This window comes from Protopterus annectens, chromosome 13.part0, assembly GCF_019279795.1.
Source record: "Protopterus annectens isolate FY-2018-M chromosome 13.part0, PAN1.0, whole genome shotgun sequence".
Taxonomy (NCBI): domain Eukaryota; kingdom Metazoa; phylum Chordata; order Ceratodontiformes; family Protopteridae; genus Protopterus; species Protopterus annectens.
In genome coordinates, this window is record NC_056747.1 from 289,514,769 (window position 1) to 289,539,437 (window position 24,669).

General features: G+C 40.7%; 1 protein-coding gene across 1 annotated transcript in view; it reads left to right on the forward strand.

Annotated features, from left to right (window-relative positions):
• Positions 1-24,669, forward strand: part of LRWD1 (leucine rich repeats and WD repeat domain containing 1) — a 721,948-nt gene that overhangs the window by 108,664 nt on the left and 588,615 nt on the right. The window contains exon 4 of the mRNA XM_044053858.1: positions 20,830-20,973. Within this exon, the coding sequence (XP_043909793.1) occupies positions 20,830-20,973 (144 nt within the window). The remainder of the gene's footprint in view (positions 1-20,829; positions 20,974-24,669) is intronic.

Genomic DNA, 24,669 nt, shown 5'->3' on the forward strand with positions numbered 1-24,669 from the left:
CCAAGGACTCCGATCCTGTATGCAAAAGTGGATGAACTGGGCAATGTGGACCAGAAATCCTTCTATGACTCTGACATTGAGAACTGCCAGTCCTCTGCCTTCCCATAGATGGCTTCTCATTTGAAGACCCCCTGAACAGAACGACTGATTTCTTTATATGGGAATCTAAGGATTACCGTGATGCCCAGGAAAAAGCATAGGGAAATTCTGAGTTAGTAGACCTTTAACTGTCCCCCCAGTGAGTTAAAACCTTGGAAGATACATTCACCAGTATGCCTTTGGAGTCAGACTCTTACCCTCCTACTACCAGGAAGCCTGACCATTTACCTGTTATCTACCTTGACAGTGATCCAGTTACTGATAAAGATGTGGTATCCATGGAGTCCAACAAGGGGTCTAATGGAGCTCCAACTAAGATTCCTCTTTCCAATGAGACAGAAAGTAAAATACTTGATTGTTTGTTTTTGAAGAAAATCTGCAACCTAAGCACCATTGTCTTCAGGAATTTGAATGCCAAACCTTTTATGCTAAAGTTTAGGTGGCTGTCCTCTCTGGACTGAATGACAAGGTTGAGGAGATAGATAACAGAATCTTGAGATATAAAGTGCTAGACTTGTTCAGCCTCGCAACCCAGGTTAGCAGGCATTCTTATCAAGTGCTGCTATGATGTAGTGGATGGGTCATGCAAGGTGGCAACTGTGGGGGTGACTTACTATGAGACATGCTGACTTGGAACCACACTCCTGCCAGCTCACATAAAAACACAGCTGCTTAATACTGCATTAGAAAATTATCTGCCTCTTTGGGTTCCCTGCTGAACAAATGTTTAAGACACTTAAGGAAAAAAGGAAGACAGTGCATTCTGTGAAATAGCTGTTTTATTACCCCTGCCAAATAATAAATGTCAGCTGTTGCGCTGAAGACAAGACAGAGACCAGCAGAAAAAGGTGAAGAAAAGCTAGTTCAAGAGAAAATGGCAAACTGACCGTAGTTAGGGGCCTAGGGGCCCTCTTAGCTGAGATCCTACGGGGGAACAGCTGTGACTCAACAGAGCTGCTTCTTCTCCATAAACCATGCTATCCTCAAACCCACATCCACTATAAATTCCCACTCAGAAAATAGGACGACACCTCCTGAGACGGTTTGTAAAAGAAGTGGATAAAAACAGTCAGCATACTTCAGTCCTCAGAATCTTGGAGAAAGGATAAAAACTGCAGTTCATAAAAAGACAAAGGGTCTCTGGTATTCCCCAAGTACCTAGTGAGCAAAGACATATGATCAAACCCATGCTATTAGACCTTCTGAAACATGGGACTGTTGAGAGTACCTGAACATGAAGAAAATAAAATTTTACTCCAGTGTTTATAATCCTCAGAAGAGATGCCTATAGACATCAATGCTAAGCAATGTTCTGAAAGTTCCATAGTTCAAAGTGCTTACATTAAAGCGGGGAACAGGGCAGACTCCAATACAAAGAAATTCCAAAACCACGAAGTAAATCAAAGTAGAATCACAGTTTATTAATCCACAAACGATGGAAATCCAGTAAGCGCTTTCGTCCTATCAAAGAACTTCCTCAGACAATCCAATTAAACAAACATCTACATTTTATATCCTGTCATGCACATAGTCATCAACATAAACCACACTCCCTTAACGAAAAAAGGCAGATATGTAATAAAAATATGAATAAATATACATAAATACTAAAAAAAATGTTTATAATTAATAAATAAATAAATATATATATATATATATATATATATATATATATATATATATATATATATATATATAAACTTTTTTAAATGTATATTAAAATATCTCATCTTTTAAGAACTCTTAATTTTAGAAGGAAACTAATAGATAAATTATCATTTAGGCCTGGCTAGTTAGTAGAATAACTGCCAGTAAAGTTCCCTTCTTTCTAATAGTATCGACCATGCATCACCTCTAATATCAGAAACTATATTGTCTATAATAAAAAAAACAAAAGGAATATTTATTGTGTTCTGAAATGCATTAGTATCTTTTGAGTTTTTATTTCATATAAATGCTCATATATACGGTTTTTAAATTTTCTATCAGCAGTTTTTTCTCTTTTTCTTTTTTTATGTTTGCTTACATTAAAGGCCTGACATCTCTCCCTAACCCTTCTGTTTTACCGTAGATGTGAATGATGCCTGCCTCCATGTACCTGTAGCCAGGACAGACTGGCAGTATCCCAGATTCAAAGTAGCATGTGCTCACAACCAGTTTACTATTTTGCCCTTTGGTTTATCTGTTGCATCAGTGGTGTTTACAGAGTGCCTGATGCCATTTAATTGTTTGCTGCAGAAACAAAAGTATTCACATTTACCCGTACCTGGATGATTGTCTAATGAAGATGCCGATAGCTCTGTAGTTTATCTTGGCCTGCTTCTAAAGTCTAGGGCTCTATTAGAATCTGTCAGAATCCTAGCTAATGTCTTGTTGGCAAGTCCTTTTCCATAATTCCCTCCAGACAAGTCCTTTTCCAGAGAGCTGTTCTGTGCCGTAATAACCAAAAGGCATTCCTTATGTCAGTGAAGGTGCTATTCTTGACTTCATATTTTCCCTCCGTAGCGCAGAGTACTGCAAGGCAGTATCTCAGAACACTAGGAGACCTAGACTTCTAAGTCCTGAAGATTCATCTGGCAGTGCTGTACATGAAGAAACTCTCTTGATACTAAAGGAACAGAAGGTGCCAGCAGGCCCACTCTGTGCAGCAACTCACCCCCTGCTGCCTTGCATCAAGGAAGAGCTCTTGTAACAGATAAAACAGGTGAGCCACATCAGAGGGCCCCATTAAAGCCAGGGTTGGACACCCAGACTGTCACCATGGACTGCACAGACATTGCCTAAAGGTTTTTCCCAGTCAGGGAACTGATGTTCCAGGTCATCTGATCTGAGGAGGAAGGAGCGCATTAGTATCCAAGATGATGCAGTAGTTTTAACTAGAAGTGACTTCAGATATGGCAACCAAGGATCCTGCATATCCTCCCAGGCAGCACCACAGTGAGGTGGTACATCAAGCAAGGGGAACTTGCACATGTCGCTTCTGTAAGCTAATCATAAATGACTGGTACTTACTCCAGGAGTCAGGCATGACCACCAGGACACAGTCTGTTAGACCATTTAAGCAGAATAGAGGCAGACCCATGTGAATGGATGTTTAACAGAGATATATTTTTGGATTTTATCCGCACATGGGGAGTGCCAGAAGTGAATCTTGCTTACTTCTCCAGAAAGCAGCTCAGTACATTTTGCAACAAGACACCCAACATTGGAGGGCAGGGCAACAGATATCTTTCTAATAAACTGGGCACATCTGTTCCTCTGTACCTTTTCCCCAGTCTTTATTCCCAGGATATTACAGAAGATAAAGGACAGGCCAAAAATGCTAAAATCCCTTTTAGCCAAGACAGCAGTCTCCACTCACTTTTACTGGGTATGGTAAGGACATAGTCTGTTCTGCTGCCTTAGTGCGTTAACCTCATGACCCAAAGCAAGAGTCACTTGTACTTGTAGACCTTAATTCTGACATCTTGAATGATTTAGCTTTCATCCCTTTAGGCACATGCTTTTTGAGGATGTGCATTCTCTCGCTGGGGAGGTGGGGGTGTAGGAAGCCCAAAATCCACGTCTAATGGAATTGAAACTATTTTCTGTTTGGTGCTTGAGAGAGGATTTGGACCTTAAGCAGGCATTTGTGTCCATGAGCCCCAGATACCTTTCAGACCTTTACTAATTAGAATGGTGTTACACTTCATTGAAGGTGTATGCATCTGCATTCTTAGCATGCCACTGTTTGGATCCCCCATTTTTTCCCTGTTACCAGTAAAGCAATACCTTGGGGTTTGTCTAAGGCCCCCACAAATAAATTCTCTCTACCTTGGGACTGCCATTACATTTTAGAGTAATTAACCTTACCACCTTTTGAGCCAGTTGCTGGAACAACCCTCAAATGCTTAACTTAGAAAACTTACTTTTTAGTGGCTATTAATTTTGCCAGAAGAATATCAGAACTGTAGGTCCTCCTGTATAATTGCCCTTTCTCATCTTCCATGAGGACAGAGTAGCACACCATATCAGTCCCATCTTTTTGTCCTAAATGGTGACAGAATTTTCTTTAAATCTGGCATTAACCTCCCAGTGTTTTAGCATATCCCACAGAGCGAGGGGGGGAAGGATCTTGCACACAGTGAGTGTGCATAGACAGTTGAAATTCTACCCTGAAAGGACTAAAGGAGAAAGGAAATCGGACCAGTTATTCATTGCTTTTGCTAAGAATAGGGAAGGTATGCCTGTCTTTAAACATACCATCTCTGAAGATCCGGCTTACATCGAATCCTTCTGTTTCTGTTTCCATAGTAAGACTGTATCAGGGCATGTGACAGCCTGTCCTACAAGAGCCACAGCAGCCAGCACCGCTTTACTTCCTTACAGGGGTCTGCACCCAGACTATCATGGAAAACGCTATCCATCCACACCATCTAAAAGTACTATAACCCAGATATTGCCTCTAGAACCATGGCAAGACTTGGCCATGGCCATACTTCTGGATCTGTTATAGACCACAGTTTCGTAGAGCCTGAAACCCACTGGCCCATAAGCTTTGAGAATCTTTCTAAATCTTGTCATTATTACCACAGTGGACAATGCAATGAACATAGTATGATTGTGTTAAGAATGTAATATAACTGTAGAGGGTCGGGTATAGTCACTCATGAAGAAATATTTTCTGTACTCTGACCCTCTTTTTCTTTCCTGTAGCCATCTTGGGGTTGGGGTGGGTACCTAGTCACCAGTTCCTTTACTTTTCCAACTCTCTTAACCTTGCAAGACACCCTCCTCCTTATGTTGACCTAGTATCTGGAGAGGAAGCATTGGGGCCCTTCTGGTTGGACTTCTGGTTTTGGGGATATATGCCTCCTGGGTGTCTCATGCTGTGGCCTCTACCCAGCGCTTTGAATATGAAAGAGGCAAATAAAAACTAAGGATGCCACAGACAGATGACGCTTTTTATACCATAGATCTACTGATGTCAAGATGGGAGAGTCTCATCTCGGCCAGGGCATGAAAAGCTCTGGAAATCAGGCCAGACTTTTGTTGTAGAAGTCCTACGTGTCATCAGTACTGCAACAGTAAACATATTTGACTCTCTACAGTTTGTGCTTGGTTTGTAACACAGCTGTACTTCAAATTTATTCTGTGGTGAAAGACCTCTCTCTCTCTTTTTGTGATTTTTGCACCTGTCTAAGTGCCCAGGTATGTATTTCCTTTCTCTTCCTCTGGACCATGAGATCACAAACAGTACTTCACATATTGTTTGAGTAGTGATCTTTAGAACATAAGAATTCAAAGGCCAGTGGTGTACAGCACAGATCAAACCTCATATAAACTTTTAAGTAAATGATGGTTATACCCATAGCTCTCTAAACTTTCGGGACTGACGATGTTTGTCTTGTCTTAATATATTTGTATTGTAGGTCAAAGGAGTACTATTGCCTATTTTCTGAGCAGAAAAAAACTTTTCTCTGAATGGAAGCTGGGCTGACACACATTTTTGATGCTCACCATTATGCAGGGACTTTCCATTGCATATTTACTTCTTGTCTTAAGCCATCAGTTTCATTTTGTGCTATGTACCTCATTACAGAATGCTAACAGCCAGTGCTTTCATCATCATTTGAAGTCAGGATCTTCTGTTTGCATTCCTTCAACATCCTTAGTTTAAAAGCTGTTGTATAAAGGGAAGCCTCTCATTGTCTAACTCTGTGTGACCAGTTAGTAACCCAGAAAGATGGTTGTCTTATTACTGTTATTAGTTGCATGGTTAGTTTTTTGTCTAACCGTATCATTGAAATGTTAGTTGCTTTGTCTGTTTACCTAGCCATCTTGTCTTCTAAGCTCCATTTCCGGAGCTCCAAAAATAGACAAAAATAGGATCCTAACTACTGCCGGCTTGTGAGAGGTTCTCCGGTTCGATCCTCTGCTGGTGTGCCTTCTATGCGGAGTCTGCATGTCATCCCTGTGGTCATGTGAGTTTCCTCCGGGTGGTCCGGTTTCATCCCACATCCCAAAGACATGCTGTAGGTGCGTTGGGCACTCTAAATTGGCCCTAGGCGTGCGTGTGTGTTTGCCTTCCGTGGAAGGTTGGATGCCGGGCTGGCAACTCGACACTGTAAAACTTTTTTTTCCAATTACATACATTATACATCACATTATCTTTTCTCTGTAATTATCATCAGTTCAACATTACATAAATTGATAAATTTCTGCCTTCCCTTTAAACCTCCCGCTTCTCTTCCTATTGAACATTATTCTGCATGTGTTGTTCCCACAGTTTATTTCTATGTAATTTGTTACTTCCCTTTTGTAAAGATCTCTTTTCAGTTCTTTTATCTCTTTTATAACATTCAGTACTTCAACTACAATTGGTCTAGACTTGATTTCCATTTTCTAGTAACTACTTTTTTGGCAGCCAATATAAATAAACTTAATAAGGCCTTACTTTTGTCTAGGTAATTCAAATCTGGTTCCCAACTAAAAAAAAAAAAATTGTATCCTTAGTTACAGCCATTTGCTTAACCAATATTTCTGAAAGAGTGCAGATTTTGAAAATTCCCTAAAGAGTAAAGTCATTACCCAAAACACATGTTCCCAGTTAACTCTGTCTTCCCCATCACACCTCCAACATTTGCTGTCTACCTGAGTAAAATGTTATTTGAAGTCTGACTTGGGCTATGCAAATACCTATGCAAACACTTCCAAGCAAAGATCCTAAACCTTCTGACCTCTGGACTTTGTTGCATATTTGGGAGCCTTACATATGTCCTCCCAGTGTTCTCTTATAAATTGCTTTTCTAGTCTCTCTTCCAACCTTTTCTAATTTAATTCTTATAGTTACCATTTAATATTTTTTTTGCCCTACTAATTAATCCTTTTTGACAGTAGCTTCTATTCTAGGTTCGACTGAAACCCCCACCAGAGCAGGTCTTTCAGTTAAGATTATCCTATCTTTTTCTGTTTGTGCTCTGATATCCGTCCCTGGTATGGGAGGCATCTCTAGCCTGCAGTGCAAATGTCTTCTTGGTCTCATCTCACTCTCTTACCTTTCCTTTTCTAGTTATTTCCTCCCCCAAAACATTAGTTCTGTTAACAGTTTTCTCCAGTAAATTTCTGTCCTCTACCTATTTTCTGTACGCCTACTTGCAGTCATCCCTATTGGCAAAATCTCCTTTCTTCATTCTCATGTTGGCTTAGTTCCTAGAGTACTTTCTGCTGTTTTATGAATATAATATTCTGTATGATTGCTATAGTCGTTAAGGATCTGCATCCAAAATCCTACTCTGTTTATTTCTTAAACTTCCCCCTGCTTCTTCATCATCTTTTTCCATTTTAAATTATAATCTTCTGTTTGTGCTTTGTATATGACCCTTAAATTGTGCAGTTCTAAAATATCCTTTTAAATCAGGTAGTCCTAAACCACGTTGTTCTTTTGGAAGGATCAGCTTATCCCACTTAACTCTTGCCCTCTTTCGCTCCCAGATAAATTCCTTCAGCACTTTATAATTATTGTCAATGACTTCTCCTCTGGTTGACAAAAATATGCCTAACTTCTATGTAAAAACTAAAAGTACTGAAAACATTTTTATTGCTTGTATTTTACTATCCATATCCATAAACAAGAACTTCCTGTTTCTCAGTTTTAGTATCTTTTGTTTAGTCTCTTCTCACATATTAGCTGCTACTAAAGAAGTTTTTTTTAATCCACACTCCTAAATACGTAACATTGTCGTGTCCCCATAAATATGGGTATTGCTGAACCAATTTGTGTGGGGGTAAGTAACAAGACTATGCTGCTAGTTGCTTTGCCTTCATTAATCTTATGTCCGGAAAAGACTTGAAACTGCCTGAAAATGTCCACAATGAGATGGCCTTTTGTGAATTTACCAGTTACAAAGTAGTATCATCTGCAAATGAAGGCAACTTTTCTTGATTACCATTCTAATTATATCCTTGCATTTTTTAATCCCTTATTTCCTTTGCCAATGGCTTTAAAAATAAAACAAGTAACAAAAGGGAAATGGGCACCCCTTTCTTGGTTCCTGTATTCAAACACAGTTTACCATAGAGGAATCCCCTCCCCACTGTAATCATTGCCTCCTATCCTTCTTGCATCCTGCTAACTAACTGTATTATTATATCGAGGAATAAAAATGCTTCCATTGTCCTACTAATAAAATCCTGCTTACTCTGTTGAATATGTTCTTAGCATCAAGACCCACCAACAGCATCGGTATCTTCTTATATTCTGCTTCTCTTTGAATCATCATTATTCTGTGTTCCACATTGATCCATATCTATCAAATTTGGCAACAACTTTGCTATTCTTTTATCTTGTGTAAGTAATACAGCTACCACAGCTTTCTTCCAATATGTTGGTGCTGCCCCTCCATTTAAAATGCTGTTAAATAAAGTCTTCCAGATCTTTTATCACTTTCTTTCCTCCTAACTTCCACTGGAATACACCATCTGTTGCTCTTGACATTCCTGAAGATTGGTTATATGCTCATCACCATTTTTATCTCATCTCCTCCTATCTTAACTGTTAGTTGTTAAGCCTCATCTACCTCTAACCTTGGCATAATTAATTCTTAGACATTTCCATTTGTGCTTTTTCTTGATTTCCACACGTTTCTGCTTTATACAAAGTTGAATAAAAGATATGAAATATCTCTAAGGCTTGTTCAGGATCTCTGGTTATTTTTCATGTAATCTAAGTTTGGTAACAAACCTTTCAACTTTCTGCTGCCCAAGTCATTGTGCTTAGTTTTTGTGCTCTGGCATTATCAAAAATAGCGTTCTTTCTAAATGTGTTTATTATCCAGATACTCCCTTATTTTCTCCTTAGCAGTCTGCATTTAACCCTCTTTGTTCTGTGAGATTCCCTTTATTTTGCTATATTTTAACTTTTGTCAGCCCCTCTATGTAATTCCTATTGCTTCTTAACCATATCTCTTTCTGTTTTATTTCTACCTTTTTTTTAAGCTCCATTTTAATTTTATCCCTATCACTACCTTGCATTTTATCTTAGATTTTAATGTTGCATGATTTAAAATAGTTATTGAATGTGTATTGAAGGTTTCAATTAAGTCGCGTGGGTTTCCTCCGGGTGCTCCGGTTTCCTCCCACATCCCAAAGACATGCTGCAGGTGGATTGGACACTCTAAATTGGCTCTAGGTGCGAGTGCATGTGTGTGTGTGTGCCTTCTGTGGAAGGTTGGGCGCCGGGCTGGCAACTCGACACTGTAAAACTACACTGCCAATCATGAGCGGACAGTTGATCCGCTGTGGCGACCCATAACCGGGAAAAGCCGAAAAAAGAAGAAGAAGAAGAAGATTGAAGGTTTCAATTAAATGCAAATAATCCTGGAAATATAATTTCTATTTAGTTTAGCCCAGTTATTGTAACTTGGGGAATAATATGTAAATTCTGCCCAAGTTCCTGCTACTGTATTCACATCTTTCATACTAAATATTTTCATGACTTTCTTCAGAAATCTGTCCTGTTTTCTTATATTTCCCTTCTAGATCGTCCTGATACCTCGTCACTGTTGCAAGTCAAGTTCCAGTCCCCATATTTAACTAATATTCCCTGCTGAAAGCTGATTACTTCTCTCAAAAATTTTCGTAAACACCATAATACCAGTTTTTGGTGGAATATAAATAGATGCCAGCGTAATCTTTCTGCATTGATAGTAGCCCCTCATTACTGCAAATCTACAGTTATTATCATCTATCACTATTGGTATCCCTCTAGCAATCAGTATTGTTACTTTCCTTTTCTTTTTAACCTGATATTCCTTGATATTCTGCTGAATATCCATCCTGAAATCCTTTGTCAAATTTCCATGATCATTTCTTTCCAAATGCTTTTTTTATGCAGCATTGCTATTTGCACTCTGCATTTCTAAATGTAATTCAATACCCTTTCATTTTTTATCTATACCTGTAAGATCATTATGTTCCAAGATAACATGGGTAGCATAACCAGTATGATAAAAAACTATTTTTCCCACATAATATACAGCAGTTCTTTTGAATGTCCACCTTTTGTCTTGCATGCACACACTAATATTTGGCAAGTTGATATTTTGTACAGTTGTTTCTTATCTCCATTTGAACCTGTGTCACATTTTTCAAGACTTATTGTTTTAATTAAAACCATCAAAAATAAATACATTTTCAGAATACACCAACCTGCTAACTTAGAACAAACTCACAAAATATGTACATCTTCAAAAGTAAAGTTAAACCCTCCAGATAGGAACAATTGTCTCAAATCAGCAGCTGCACACACAGGCATTGTCTAACCTAAAATTAAGGTTAGCCATTCTGAAGCAGATTTTATAGCATATATTCCCACTTATGTGGATTGGTGTCTGTTCTTTTTGCATCTCTCTTCTGTCCCAGAGTGAAAAAAACAGCTTGTATACTTTCAAAAACACTAACTTTTAGCCATAAGAAAAAAAGGGTTTGTATTAGAACATCAAAGTATTACTACTTCGAATGTTTTAATATCGAACCCTTTGCATCGAGCGCTGAAAATAGTGAAGCTGTGGAATATCGAATACTTTCCTAGGGAAAGTATTCGGTAGGCCGTTTCTGCAGCTTTGATATTTCCCCGACTGTGGAACAAAGGTTACAGACCGGGTTAAGGTAAGTGTGCGAATGAAGGGGAGTGTGCGATAGGAACCTTAGGGTTAGGGAGCGGCAAAGGTGAGTGTGCGATAGGGATTTTAGGGTTAGGGAGCAGGTAAGGTGAGTGTCCGATAGGGACTTTAGGGTTAGGGCACGGGTAAGGTGAGTGTACGGTAGTTACGGACCTTAGGGTTGGGTTAAGGTAAGTGGATAGCTAATAGTGTATGTATGGTTTTGTGAAGTGTGTGTGTGTGTGTGTGTGTGTGTTATTTATTTTGGTGTGCTTGTGTTGTGTGTATGTTTGTTGGAACAGCAATTTTTTTATTTTTTTTTTTCCCCTGGGAAAAATTAGCTGTTCTGAGTGTTTGATGCTATGGTGTTTCGAGTGAAATGGTTCGATATTAGAACATTCGATGTAGTAATACTTCGATGTTCTGATATAGACCCGAAAAAAAAAGTGACATTCTTTAAATAAAACTAAATTCTATACCGTTGCACTGTTGTATTAAATGTATTAAAGTATTCAAGGTGCTAGGGAGGCTGCTATCTCTTTTTCATTTCTCATAATTTCTAACTTTGATTTTCACTGAACTGCTTGCCATTGTACTTTTGAATGTTGCATTTCCCTCCATAAAGAATGCTCAGAACTCTCAAGATTAATTGCCTGCACATGCAGACAGCTCATTTCCATGTAAAAACAGCTAACATCTCTGCAGATGAGTAAAGGAATCTTTGTAAATTTCAGTCAGAGCAGAATGCGCAACTGCTTTCAGCTGCAGACGTCTTGACTCCTACCGAGAACAAAACAAGCTATTGTCTGCAAATGGGAGGCACTTAGCATATTTCATGGATTTCATCATTTTGTCTTATTTTTCAAGCCTACTTGGTTAGAAAAATACAGACACACCCATTTGAAAACAAGAGTAATTATCTTAATCATACATACAGTATAATTACTGCGTTTTTATACCCTATCCCTTCTCCAGTAGCCCAAACCTCACAGCATATTAACTTAATTTTGTTTCTGTAATGCCTTTCTTCTCTTGCTAAACTGCAAACCCTATATTCTTACACCTAAAATGTGCTTGTTTACTTTAATATCTTGTAACACATACAAGGCTCCGCCCTAATTTAAAATACCCCTTATACAAACTATACAGAACTGCTTTACAGTATAACATGCAGTTTATATCATGAAATGTTTTATACAAATACTAATTAGTACAAAAATTGTTTTACGTAATTTTCGTTTTAGTATTTTTCTTCTAAACATTAACGCCATTAAGTGGGGTATATTGCTTTACAGTCCACCCACAGATTTAACAGTCAGCAAAAGTCCAGTCTTTCTCAGCTACTTTTTCTTACAAAGCTATTTTTCACAAATGTGACTGATGTTTTATGGTCTCACATTTATCCCCTAATTTCACTGTTGCTGGTCTTCACCCTGTTCATTTCCATTTCAAAACAGCAGACTCTAGTTGAAGTCCAAGGTACTCCTGATTCTTCTAGTCAACTCCCGTGCTTTTTGTGTCTCAAGCATTTTCCTTTTGAACATTAGAAAGTATTTCTCTAGTAAAGTCTCTGTATGAACTTTATTGTAAGAAGAATGAAAAGCAGATTACCGTTCTGTTTGCTGGATCATTTTTTGGTAGATAAACTTTTTTTTTATTTCCTCCTTAAGCTTGTTCTGTATCCAAAAGTGTATTTGATCCTCCATGAAAAAATATTCTGAAGACAGATGGATACAGCAGCTTGAATCTCACACCTGCCACTTAATATTTCTAATTGCTGGGATAAACTTGTTTCCCCTCTGCCTAGTATAAACAGAATAATCATTTCCCACAAGCACTTGCTGATTCCATTCTTAATGCAGTTCCTTTCTGACATAGTTTTGCCAGGATCAGCTCTTTCTGCTTGTATGATTTCATCTTAACTAGTACAGGCATTGACTGCTTTCTCATGGCCAGGTTTGGAGCATACACATGATGTGTCCTCTGAGTTAACAAATCTTGCTGTGAAATACCAGTCCACTTGCTTATTTGTGTTTAGTAAAATGAATTCTCTTCCTTTCAATTTCTAACCACAACAGTTTTTGGAACAGCTGTTCTTGAAAAATCTCTTACTCAACCAGCCTTTCTTTTTTCATTTCATCCTCTGATTTTTTTGTAGTTTTATCAGTTTATATCAGTTTATATAAGTAGCTAGTTAAAGCTTCTATTTCTCCTATCCTTTTGTTATTTGATTTGATATACACCTTCAGTTGTCATTTGATGATTGTTTTTGATCTAAATTACTAGAAGCCATTTCTTGTGCTAAAGCTGAAGCTTGAACTTCATTTTGCTGAACAACTGCAGGATTCTTCCCAGCTAGTGTTTTCTCTTCACATTTTCTGTTTAATTTTCTTTTATTTTTTCTAAATTTCTTTTTTGCTGGCATCCAGGCAGTGCACTTACTATCCAGCAACTGAAATTTACTCAAGTTGACTGCATCACTGGTGCCTATTACTCAGTTTTATTTTTCACACTGGGAGAGCTGAGATTAAGCTGTTGATCAGTGTGCAGCCATCTTGGAAGTCAACTTTGGCTGACCTACAAGACCAAAGATGATTATAAATCCTTCTTTAGCTATGTTAGAAAATATATATAAAAAAAAAAGTACAGTACCCATTACATTGTTCAGAACTTGTAAATAATGGGGACCCTATTCTTACCAGCTGATCTTCCATATATCGTTTTGAGCAAATTTAGTGCCAACTTCTCCCATGAAAATTTTGTTCAATGCCCTGAAATATCTGAATTCTTTATTCTCCCAAGTTATCTCTAAAAATTATTTACTGAAAGTGCAAACCAAGACCAACAATACTTCATCAATGGGACCTGACAGTATACCCGGTTGTTTAATAGTGTTAAATATGCCCTTGCACATGTACACCTCAAACTGTTTAACTTAAATTCATCTCCTGTTTTTTCCTAATGAATGGTGCATAGTGGCTTACCTACACATTTGTGCTGCACCATTGGCTGAACGAATGAAATTCAAGAATTTAATGTCATCACTTTTTGAGTTTCATTGCAGATGTTCTTTGTGTTTCACTATTGCACTCATCAGTTTTGGGTTATCCCTGCTGTGGTAGCCCTCGGCCGGCCCAAATACCAGAATCAATGTTCTTCTGCTTCGGCTACTGTCGCTTGTTGACCATCGTCAGGTGGTCAGTGCTATAAAGCAAAGCAGCCGACGCGATTACATCAGTCTTTCTTGCTGTGGAGCCTGTAACAGAAGCAGTTCGCAAGTGTGCCGGTCGGTCGCTACCAGAGCTCGAATTTCAGCTGAAACCGTCTAAAACTAAGTACCCCTTTGGGGATCCTTTTTTCTTGCATTAACGATGTCCGAAAAAGTTAACAATTGTCTCACCTGGTGAAAGCAGATCCCACACAGAGACTTCATTCATACTGCGTCACTTGTTTAGGCCCAGACCACAACGTCCCCCACTGCCGGTTCTGTGCCCTCTTTAACACGAGAACCATTTGTCGTAGAGTTCTTATTGTAGACCGATATTTTCATCTTCCGTCTTTGCATTCTGAAATGGGGTCCATCAGCCAGCAATCCATAGACATTCCAAAAAGATGTAGAGATGAACATAGAGACAGACCACACAAGGCTAAGCCTTCCGATGACGCTACTGGTAAGCAGGTCGTCAGTTCTCTGGAATTCAGTGAGGTGCTTTTGCAGCCTCTGATGCCCGATACGAAATCTATGCAAGCCTCTACCGAGACCCTTTCTTCTTCGTCTTCCGAGCCTTTGGTGGTCTCTGCCTCAGTTGGGTCCGGAGCCACGACGCAGGCACTGGCTTCCGAGGAGGCCTCTCGCACTACTGATTCTAGACTAAAACAGACATCCTCTCATCCGACTTCCAGTACTGTCAGACCGATGGATACTCTTGGGCCTAGAAGCCAGGCCACTCTTAGAAAATCTACCTCCAGTCTCCATCTTACTCCTGCTCCACCACCCCAAGCCCAAATGCTTAAGATGGTTGAGGATCTTATCTCCCTTATCAGGGGTAGTCAGGCCACATTTTCTAAAAGGAAAAGACACCCTTCTGAAATAATGACAGAGCAGGATTCTGAGGAATCTGATTATTCAGTTTTTGAAGAGGGACAGCCTCTTCCTGCTTATGAAGACTCGGATGCAGAGGAATCCATTCCTTCTGCCTCCCCACCAGAAGAAGTTTCCTTTGGGGAAACCCTTCACACCCTCAGGGAACATTTCCAATTGGAATCTCAGGACTTCCCTCAGTCTAAGAAGACTGAGAGTTTCTAGACCTGCCTAGGCACAGACCCCTGGCCATCCCCCCTATTTTAGAAGTGGTGGATGATGATTTCCATGACTCCAGCTTAGCCCCTGACACCCTCCCACCTGCTCCCACTAAACCTGACAGGTATTGCAGAGTACCGGATCCTCACAGATACCTGTACAGAAATCCTGCTGCTGACAGGGACCAAAAGAAGCTAAGGCCAGTTCTGCAAAGAATCCTATTTCTTCTGACAAGGAATCCAGAGCGCTGGACAGATGGGGTAAAAAAGTATACACCTCTGCAACCTTAGCTATCGGCGCACTCAACTGTCAGTTCCATATGTTAAAATATCAACAACACGCTTTGGAGCTATTAAAACAAAAGATTTCTATCTTTCCTGACTATGCCAATTCCAAAGAGTTAGCAGATTTACTGCACTCTTCTTGTCAAGTGGCCAAACACTCTTTGCACTATGGATATGACGCACTAGAAGCCTCAAGCAGGGCAGCAGTGTCAGGATCTGCCATTAGGAGACATGCATGGTTGAAGGAGCAACCTCTCCCTGATCATGTCAAGTCTAAATTAATTGATGCACCCTTGGATAAGGACCGTTTGAAGTAAAAGCAGAAGAGGTGCTTAAAAAGATGGAAAGGCAAAGCAAAATCTATGCAAACAGTAAAAGATTTCTTTCAGGTACAACCTCCCAGGTTCATCAGGAATTTCCCCTCTAAGCACTGGTCCTTTCCTGCACTTAGTAGACAGGGGCAAGGTAAGCCATGCAGGGACAGACCACCCAGGCCTCTATCCCAGGGACATCAGAGAACCAAACAGTGGACCACTTTTGCCCCAAAGGCAGAGAGTTCTAAGTCATCCTTCTATGGCAGAAATGCTCAATGACTCCCTCTCCCCCCTCTGCCCTCCTGTCACTCACCAAAAGCTAGGAGGAAGGTTCTCCCTCTGCAAAGAAAATTGGCTTTCTGTAACAAAAGACCAATGGGTCTTAAAGATAATTTTTTCAGGGATACAAATTCTCTTTCAACAAACTCCCAATTCCAAGAGGGTACCCAGACTTGCATCCAAATCAGTGGGCAGAGGCATTGAAACAAGTCCAAACTCTCATATCCTGAGGGCAGTAGAACTTGTCCTTGCAAATCAAACCGGCAAAGGCTTTTATTCAGACTATTCCTTGTTCCCAGAAAAGAGGTCACTTGGCGCCCCACCCTGGATCTATCCATTCTGAACACCTCCCTGGTGCTCCCCAAATTCAAAATGTTAACTTTGCAGCAGCTGCTGCCTATGCTGACAAAAAATGCATGGTTAGTGACCGTAAACCTAAAAGATGCATGCCTCCACATCCCCATAAGGGAATCCTGCAGGAAATTCCTGCGCTTCAGAGCAGGCTCACAACACTTTCAGTTCTCTGCACTACCCTTTGCCTTCTCTACTCCTCCCAGGGTATTCACGCCATGCCATAGCATTTTGCAGACAAAGATATATTCAGATTTACCCTTATCTGGATGACTGCCTCATTCAGGCAAAGTGCAAAGAAAAGCTGCTCCAGGACCTCCTCTTTGTCAAAACCCTACTAACTTCCTTAGGGTTCACCATCAATGAAAATAAATCAAAGCAGACACTCTCCAAGAGGATCATTTTCCTGGGAGCACTGCTGGACACAGCATCCCAAATGGCCTTCCTATCCCCAGAAAAGCAGAGCTTCCTGCCTCTCTACTTTACCCAGCTGGCTTCCAGAAGTCCCCTTACAGTGAGGAAGTTCCTGCAAGCCCTGGGATACATGGCATCTTGCTTCCTTCTCATTCTTCCGGCCAAGCTTCACATGAGGAAACTTCAGTGGCATCTAAAGAACCTTTGGTGTCAGGACTCTCAGCCTCCAGAGGCCTCTCTCCCTCCGATTCCCCTGTATAAGGGCCGAGTATTTCTGGTGGGCAGGGGCCTGTGCCAAAAACAAAGGTCTTCCCTTCGTCCTCCGCCCTACCAGGCAGACCATCACCACTGACACCTCATACATTGCTTGGGGCACTCACCTAGCAGGCAGGTGCACCCAAGACCCTTAGGATGCCCAGCACCTTCCTTTACACATCAACCAGAAGGAAATGATGGCAGTACAAAATGTTCGGATAGCCTTCCAACCCCATCTCAGGCCAGGGGTCTCCTCGTCAAAACAGACAACACCACTGTAATGTGGTACATCAGCAATCAACAAACAGGGAGGGACGCAATCTTTCCCTGTGTGCAGGCTAGCCATGAACCTCTGGCTGACAGCCTCCTCCATGGGATTCCACCTAATAGCCAAATACCTACCAGGGATCAACAACTCCCTGGCAGACCACTTAAACAGAAACTTACTGGACCCCCACGAATGGCAGCTCCACAGAAAAATCTTTTTGCTAGTCATTCAGAAATGGGGAACTCCGGTGGTGGATTTCTTTGCTTCACACCTCAACCACCAGTTGGAAAAATTCTGTACCAGGGACTATCACCGCCTAGGGTAGAAGGTGAATGCCTTGACCTTCCCCTGGAACTCCCTATTTGTGTATGCATTCCCTCCTCTGCCTCTTATTCCCAAGGTACTGATCAAGATAAGGGAGGAGAGGCCAAAGTCCATCCTTATTGATCCAGATTGACCCAGGCAGCATTGGTACCCCTTACTGCGCAGCCTGACATCACAGCCTCCCAGGCAGCTTTCCCTCATTTCAGACCTCTTGACTCAGGTGGGGGGGATGCTGCAACCCGGACTTGCAGACTCTCAAACTGTCAGCATGGCTTATACTCTAAAAGCAAACATGGAGCCCCTGTTAAGCAAACCGGTCCTAGACATCATCACAGAGGCCAGAAGGCCCAGCACTAGAAAATCTTGCGCAGGAAAATGGAAAAGGTTCCTGCTCCTGGAACCAGTCCAGAGGGGGCAGTTCCTCACAATCTTCCATCCTTCTTATTTATCCTGGACTATCTAGCAGAGTTACTAAATACTGGCCTCCCCTTCTTTTCTATTAAAATCCACGCCTCAGCCATTTCAGCTCATTTCAATAGAGATGCGTCCCTGTTCTCACATCCTTTGATTAAACAGTCCCTCAGTAGGGCTTTGAATGTCATACCTCCCAGAAGGCCACCCACGCCAGTCTGGGACCTGAATTTAGTTTTGGAAAAACTAACCTTACCACCCTTCGAACCTGCTATTTCAGCAGAACTGAAATACCTCTCCTGGAAGACTGCTTTCCTGCTAGTTATCACCTCAGCCAGAAGGGTTTCAGAACTTCAGGCATTGATAGCCATTGAGCCCTTCATCATTTTCCGTGCCGACAGGGTCTCCCTGTAGGACCAACTCCTCCTTTATGCCCAAGGTGGTATCTAATGTGACTCTCAACCAGGCTATACATCTGCCCACCTTCTTCCTTAACCCTCAAAACAAGGGGGAAATAATTCTGCACTCAGTAGATGTGCACAGACAGCTCAGATACTACCTAGACCGTACTAATGCCTTCAGAAAAACAGACCAACTGCTGGTGAGCTTTGCCCTTGGGGCAGAGGGGAAGCCCATTTCCAAGCAAACCATCTCCAAATGCATATCACACTGCATCCACTTCTGCTACAGATTTCATGAGAAAACCACCCCCTAAGTCTATTTGTACACATTCCACTAGGGCAGCCTCCACTTTCACAGCATTCCTCAGAGGAGTTCCATCCAGGGACATCTTGGAAGCTGCCACCTGGACTTCTGTCCATACCTTTACAAAGCAAGAGGATTACTGGCCTCAAACAGTTGCCCTATGCAGCACGATTGAAAAAGCTAAGACTGTTCTCTGTTGCTTACCGCTTTTTCAGAGGCGATCTCTGTCTAACGTACAGAGCCATGTCCAACCCAGAATTGTTGAACATGCTCCATCTTAGCAAAACCAAATCTACTCGAGCTACATGCTCTAGGGATATAAACCTCAACACAACAATGAATAAAACATGCTGGAGGGATAGATTCCCTTCGCAGAGACTTCCCTTACTATGGAACAGGGTCCCGATCTACATAAGACAGAGACCCTCACTATCACTCTTCAAGAGGAACCTTGATGAGTGGATAGGTAACAGAAAGTTCATACCGGGGATCACACCAACAGCAGTACTAGATAGCGGCCAAGGGTACTAGCTGCTAGTACAAGGGTCTAGGGAACTACTAAAGGGGCTATGAATACTGCACAATGTGGCTGGGCTAATATATGCCTTCGGACAGCCCAGTACCAACCTATGAACCTATTACCGACCACCTCTTTTCTCTAAGGCTAGGTCAGGGTTTGCCAATGCAGTTCTGTAGGGCATGCTGACCCAGGCCTAGGTGTCTTACTCATCCTACCACCCCTCTCCTCAGCTTTGGGAATCCTCCCACAGGTGATGACTGCAACAGTGAAACACAAAGAACATAGTACAGTTGTGTACACTTACCATAAATGTAGATGTTAGAGTGCATTCACTGTTGCAGTCCTGGTTTCCCCTCCCTCCTTCCCCCTTATATATCCTCTTTCCTTAGGGAGACGAAAGCTTCTTATGGTGGCTTTTTGTCACCAGTACCCCCTTACCATTTTTCCTGGGGCTTCTGACTGGTTAGGGCAAGAAAAACTGATGTAATGGCGTTGGCTGCCTTGCTTTATAGCACTGATGACCTGACGTTGGTTAATAAGCAGCACCAGCTGACGCAGAAAAACATTGACTCTGGTATTCGTACTGGCTGAGGACTACCACAGCAGGGATAACCCACAGGTGATGACTGCAACAGTGAATACACCTTAACAGCTACATTTATGGTAAGTGTACACAACTGTACTTTTATTGCATTGTATTGTATTGTTATATTGTGGAATCTAAAAGCATTTTAGAGACAACAACTTAGTCCACAGTACATACCTTTACAAACCATTACAAATTGGATTCCTTTTCCAAGTTCAGAACAGGTTTTACCTAGAATCTTGGATATTTGCCCCGTCAGTGTTTTATTTAATTTGTCTAAGTTGTGGTAGTCTACCCACATAGCTTAGGCAAGTACAACGGTGATTATTTTGAACATAGTACAGTTGTGTAAGTAAACTTACCATAATAGTAGGTGTTCTAGTGCATCACTGTTGCATTAGACAGGCCTCCCTTCCTCCAACCCCTTTTTCCTTGTTGTTGATGACTTATTACCAAGGTGTGCTTCCTTTTACATAGTTATAAAGATAGTTTTCTTTATTTCGTAGCACATGTTCATGGCTCTTGCCTTCTTCCTTGGCAAAAAAGAAATGCTCTGAAGCTTTTGGTTCACCTTCTAGCATTTATAAAAGCACTCTGCGCACTCTGGGTGGCAGGAGTGTTTGGAAGGCACCCAAAGCTTTTGGAAGCTGACTGGTACAGGTGGGATAAACCCCACATAGCTTAGGCTACTGAAATGGTGATGCATCTCTGCCCAAGACGATGTAATGACATATAAAAAAGAAACCACTTCATTTCCGCCAGAGAATTTTATTTTTAATTTTGTTGAAAAGTGAAAATAAGTTATTTGTACTAGTTGAGGGTGATTTGTATTTTTTTTCACCATTATTTGTTTACCACAGTGAGAACCTCTGAAAAGGTGGCAGTCCTGTCTGTAGTATTACCTGTCATACCTGTCAGAATCTTATGTGCTCCATTTCTGAGCAAATTAAGGCCAGTAAAGCTCAGGTTTTGTACTACAGTTAAGCAGTGTCCATGAAAGACAGGGTAAGTTTATACTGTATTTTTGTTATATCTTGCAGAAATATTTGGTTACTTTTTCCCTGTGACATTTGTTTTAGGTCACTGCATACTGGCAAAAAAACTACAAATCAAAAGCGGAGTCTCCTGAGACAGTAAAAGCAGTTGAAAAGGAGTTTGTGAAATCAGCAGTTAAGCAAGTGAAATATGGCCCCAACTCACTGAGTGACTTCACTAAATGGAGGGTAAGGCACATCTGTGTTCTAACATTTGTCTTAAGTCACGTGACTAGTACACTGCATATGGATGGGCACTGCTATGCCTGCAATGCTGATTAGGTCTGTCAGACTCCTACTTGGGGATCTACATCAGTACTAATATTGACAGGGATTTTTGAAAACAACTAACAAGGTGAGCAACCATGATATATACCGGCAATTTGTAGTAATGTGGGGCTAACATGTCTGACAATTTTTATGTTATTTTATTTAACAAAAGGTAGTATTGCCATTGATTTGCTTGTAACTTCACATACACATGTGCACACATAAATATGTACCCTCTTCTCCCCCCTCTGTGACATGCACATTAACCCAGTAACAGCAGGTACAAATTCTTGCTTTCTATGAGCAGGGCTGCTATATCTAATGACAGTGTAAATCAGTAGTCAGTTTTCCTTTACCTTTCTTTGTTAAAATTGTCAGAATGATTTTCAAATTAATGTGTCATGTTGTAGTTAAAGTATTTTGATAGTTTATTTAATATAGTAACAAAACAGCAGTGACCCCAAACTAATCAAATTAAGCTGACTGCAAAGTAAAACTGCACATGAGACAACATTCTACTTTGTTAGTATGATGTTTGCCTTGTCCCCTAGCCACACAGTAACAGGGCATGGCTAGTCAGTCCGTGGCCAGTTTGTGTCATAAGCACTGGTATGTGTTGAATAGTTACAGCTGTTTTCATCATTTGTGTGGGGTTCCTGCTGCATTCAGCATCAACCATTGAATGATGCAGCATTCTTGATAAATGGAACTGTTTTCATAGGTGTGTACTAAGCTAGTGGCCCTGGAGCCTTTATAAGCCTAGCCCATAGAATTACCCTGGCATCGTGCCAGCCGACCTTTGTTCTCAGTGCCGCTGTTGAGTAGAGCCACTGGAATGATCCCTGGGGTGAATTTTCTATTTCCCATCCACTCATGAAGGTTTCTCTTGAAGAGGCCCAGTGAGGTGCTCTGTTTGACATGTATGGGAAGTCTGTCCCATAGCATGGGCAGTCTCTGGGTTATGAACCTGTCCCTCCAGCATGTTCTGTTGATTGTGGTAATGAGGTTGAGGTCTCTGGAGTGTGTGGTGCGCAGGGATTGGGATTTCTTTAGATGTAGTATTTCTAAAAGAGCTGGGTCAGACATGACTTTGCAAGTCAAGCAGAGATCGCCTCTAAGTAGCCGATATGAGACAGAGAATAGTTGGAGTTTTTTGAGTCTGTCCATATAGGACAACTGTTTAAGGTCTAGGATCATCTTTGTGAGGTACTTTTGCGGCCTCTCCAGTTGTTGCAGGTGTCTAGTGAGGTACATACCAAATGGGGCATTGTACTCTGATTGAGCTAATGAGGGAAGGATAGAGGAAGACAAACACCTCTTTCTTCCTGGATGCAAAACCCTTAGTAATGAAATGTGTCACATAGAAGGACAGTGGCAATGTGGTGGTCAAAAGATCTCTTAATGCCTTCTGTGTTCAATGGACTACCATCGATGTGGTAATTCATGGGAACCGAGTTTTCCTCAAATGGGATGACGACACATTTTTTGGCATTGAGCTTAAGGCCATGTTTCTGACACCTGTCGTTGGTCTCAGTGAGGCCTTTCTGCAGGATGTCAACATCACTTGGGGAGTTAATAATAGCTCCCAACTTGTAGATGTGCATTATTTCATTTGCTGTTTCACAGTTAGGGCATATATTGCATACACTGTGTCCAGTTTAAATAGCACATAAGGATTATAGCAATGGCCTAGATTTAGTTAACTTTTTTAAATGAAAAAACAGATCAGTACACAAGTGTAGGGAGCTAAAAACAGCAGGAGCATTTCAGCATATGAGGGAGGTCTTTTATGTGTACCTTGGAAAAAAGAACCTTGATTGTATGGGAGAAATTTTATAAAGGTATTGTAATTTGAGAAAGTCAGAGGTCACAAAAGGATATTTATTGAAAGAGTCCAAAAGACTTTGAGACATTTAAGTAATCAAACATCATAGCTACTAAGCCGGGGAATTTAGTTAAGGTCTTCTTAGTAGAACATAGGTTTCCTGTTGCTACAGAAAATTTCTCAGAGGAAATAAATGGTATTTGAAATTGTCTGAAGAATACAGGGCTACTCTGTAACTTGTCAAACTTGGTTCTACGAAGTAGTAGAATTCTTGTGTTGGGGTGGTCATGTCTGTGATTGTGCATATACATAAATATATGTCTTGTATTTCTTTATGTCCTTTTTATTTTAGAATATAATTTATTTCTGTGGTAACCCAGTTAATCTAGTTCTAGTTTAGGGTTGCGTGGAGCCTGTCCCAGCACTGACTATGTGCTAGGCTGTTGACTGTTGGTGAACAGGCACCAACCTGTCACAGGACAGGTGCACGCATTCACTCACACATGGCACATACACCTATAGGTTGTGCTGAAGGTCAAAGTTGATCTGAAGCAGATCTTTGGGCTGCAGAAAGAGTCTGTAACATTTAGTAAAACTCCCATAGATACAGGAAGGATGTGCAGACTCCACACAAATGGCACCACAGCCAGAATGAAACAGGGTAGCAAATGATGGGAGACTTTGCATAGAAAATTCTTAGCAGCACTGGGAATTGATTGAAGAACAAAATAAAAGACTGTAACACAGCAAGTATTGCTATTGCCAGAAGTGAAATATATATTTTTCTTTTTGAGTGGGTCAGAGGGCTTCTGCTGTAAGAAATTCTACATGGGGAAGAATCCCAACTGCACTGGGCTGTCAAAGCATGGGATCCTTCTGTCTGGTATCAGAAATTATTACCAAGTAGAGAAATATGCACAAATGCTTCAGCAGATGAAAAGGTTCCTGTGCAAGTAGGAAATCGGCACAGGAAAAATTCTTTGCAGTACTTGGCACTGACCGAGAACAGCATGACAAATCAATGCATCAGAAATTGCTGGCCCCACTGGAAAAAAAATTCTAAATCTTTGTAAGAAAAACAACGTTTCTTTGTTGATGTAGAAACTTCCCTTCCAAAAATCCTGATATCAGTTATTGTTGCCTGAGAACGATGAGAATACTGCAGTTCATCTCACATTGCTTCTACAAACAGTACTAGCCACTGTGTAAGAGCACAGTAATGCATCAGTCACTGGGTTCTTGGTGGTGGGCATTTGCATGTCTTAAGTATTTTCTTATATATGTATGTGTAAAGGGTGGAGCCCATGTGTGTAGATATATATCTATATATATGTATGGATCCTAGTCTGAGTAATGAAAGTACGTTTAATCGAAATGTACTTGAGCGAATTCACTTTAGCGAAAGTGCATTTTATCAAAAATGAACTTTCACAAAAATAAAGGAAAAAAAAAACATGCATTTTGCATGCAGATTTAGTTGTACATCAACATGTAGTGTTGATTGTACAACTAAGGAAACTGTTGCTTAGATCATGGCACAACGAGGATAAGGGAATAGTCCCTCTTCCCCACTGTCGTGTGATCTCTTTTTTTTTTTTTGCGAAAGTGCATTTTCAATAAAGTGCATTTAAGCGAAAGTGAGTTCGCTCGTACATTTCGCTGAAACATACTTTCAATCTTATAAGATAGATCCATATATATATATATATATATATATATATATATATATATATCTATGTGTGTGTGTGTGTGTGTGTGTGTGTGTGTGTATGTAGGCTTTAAAGAAAAGG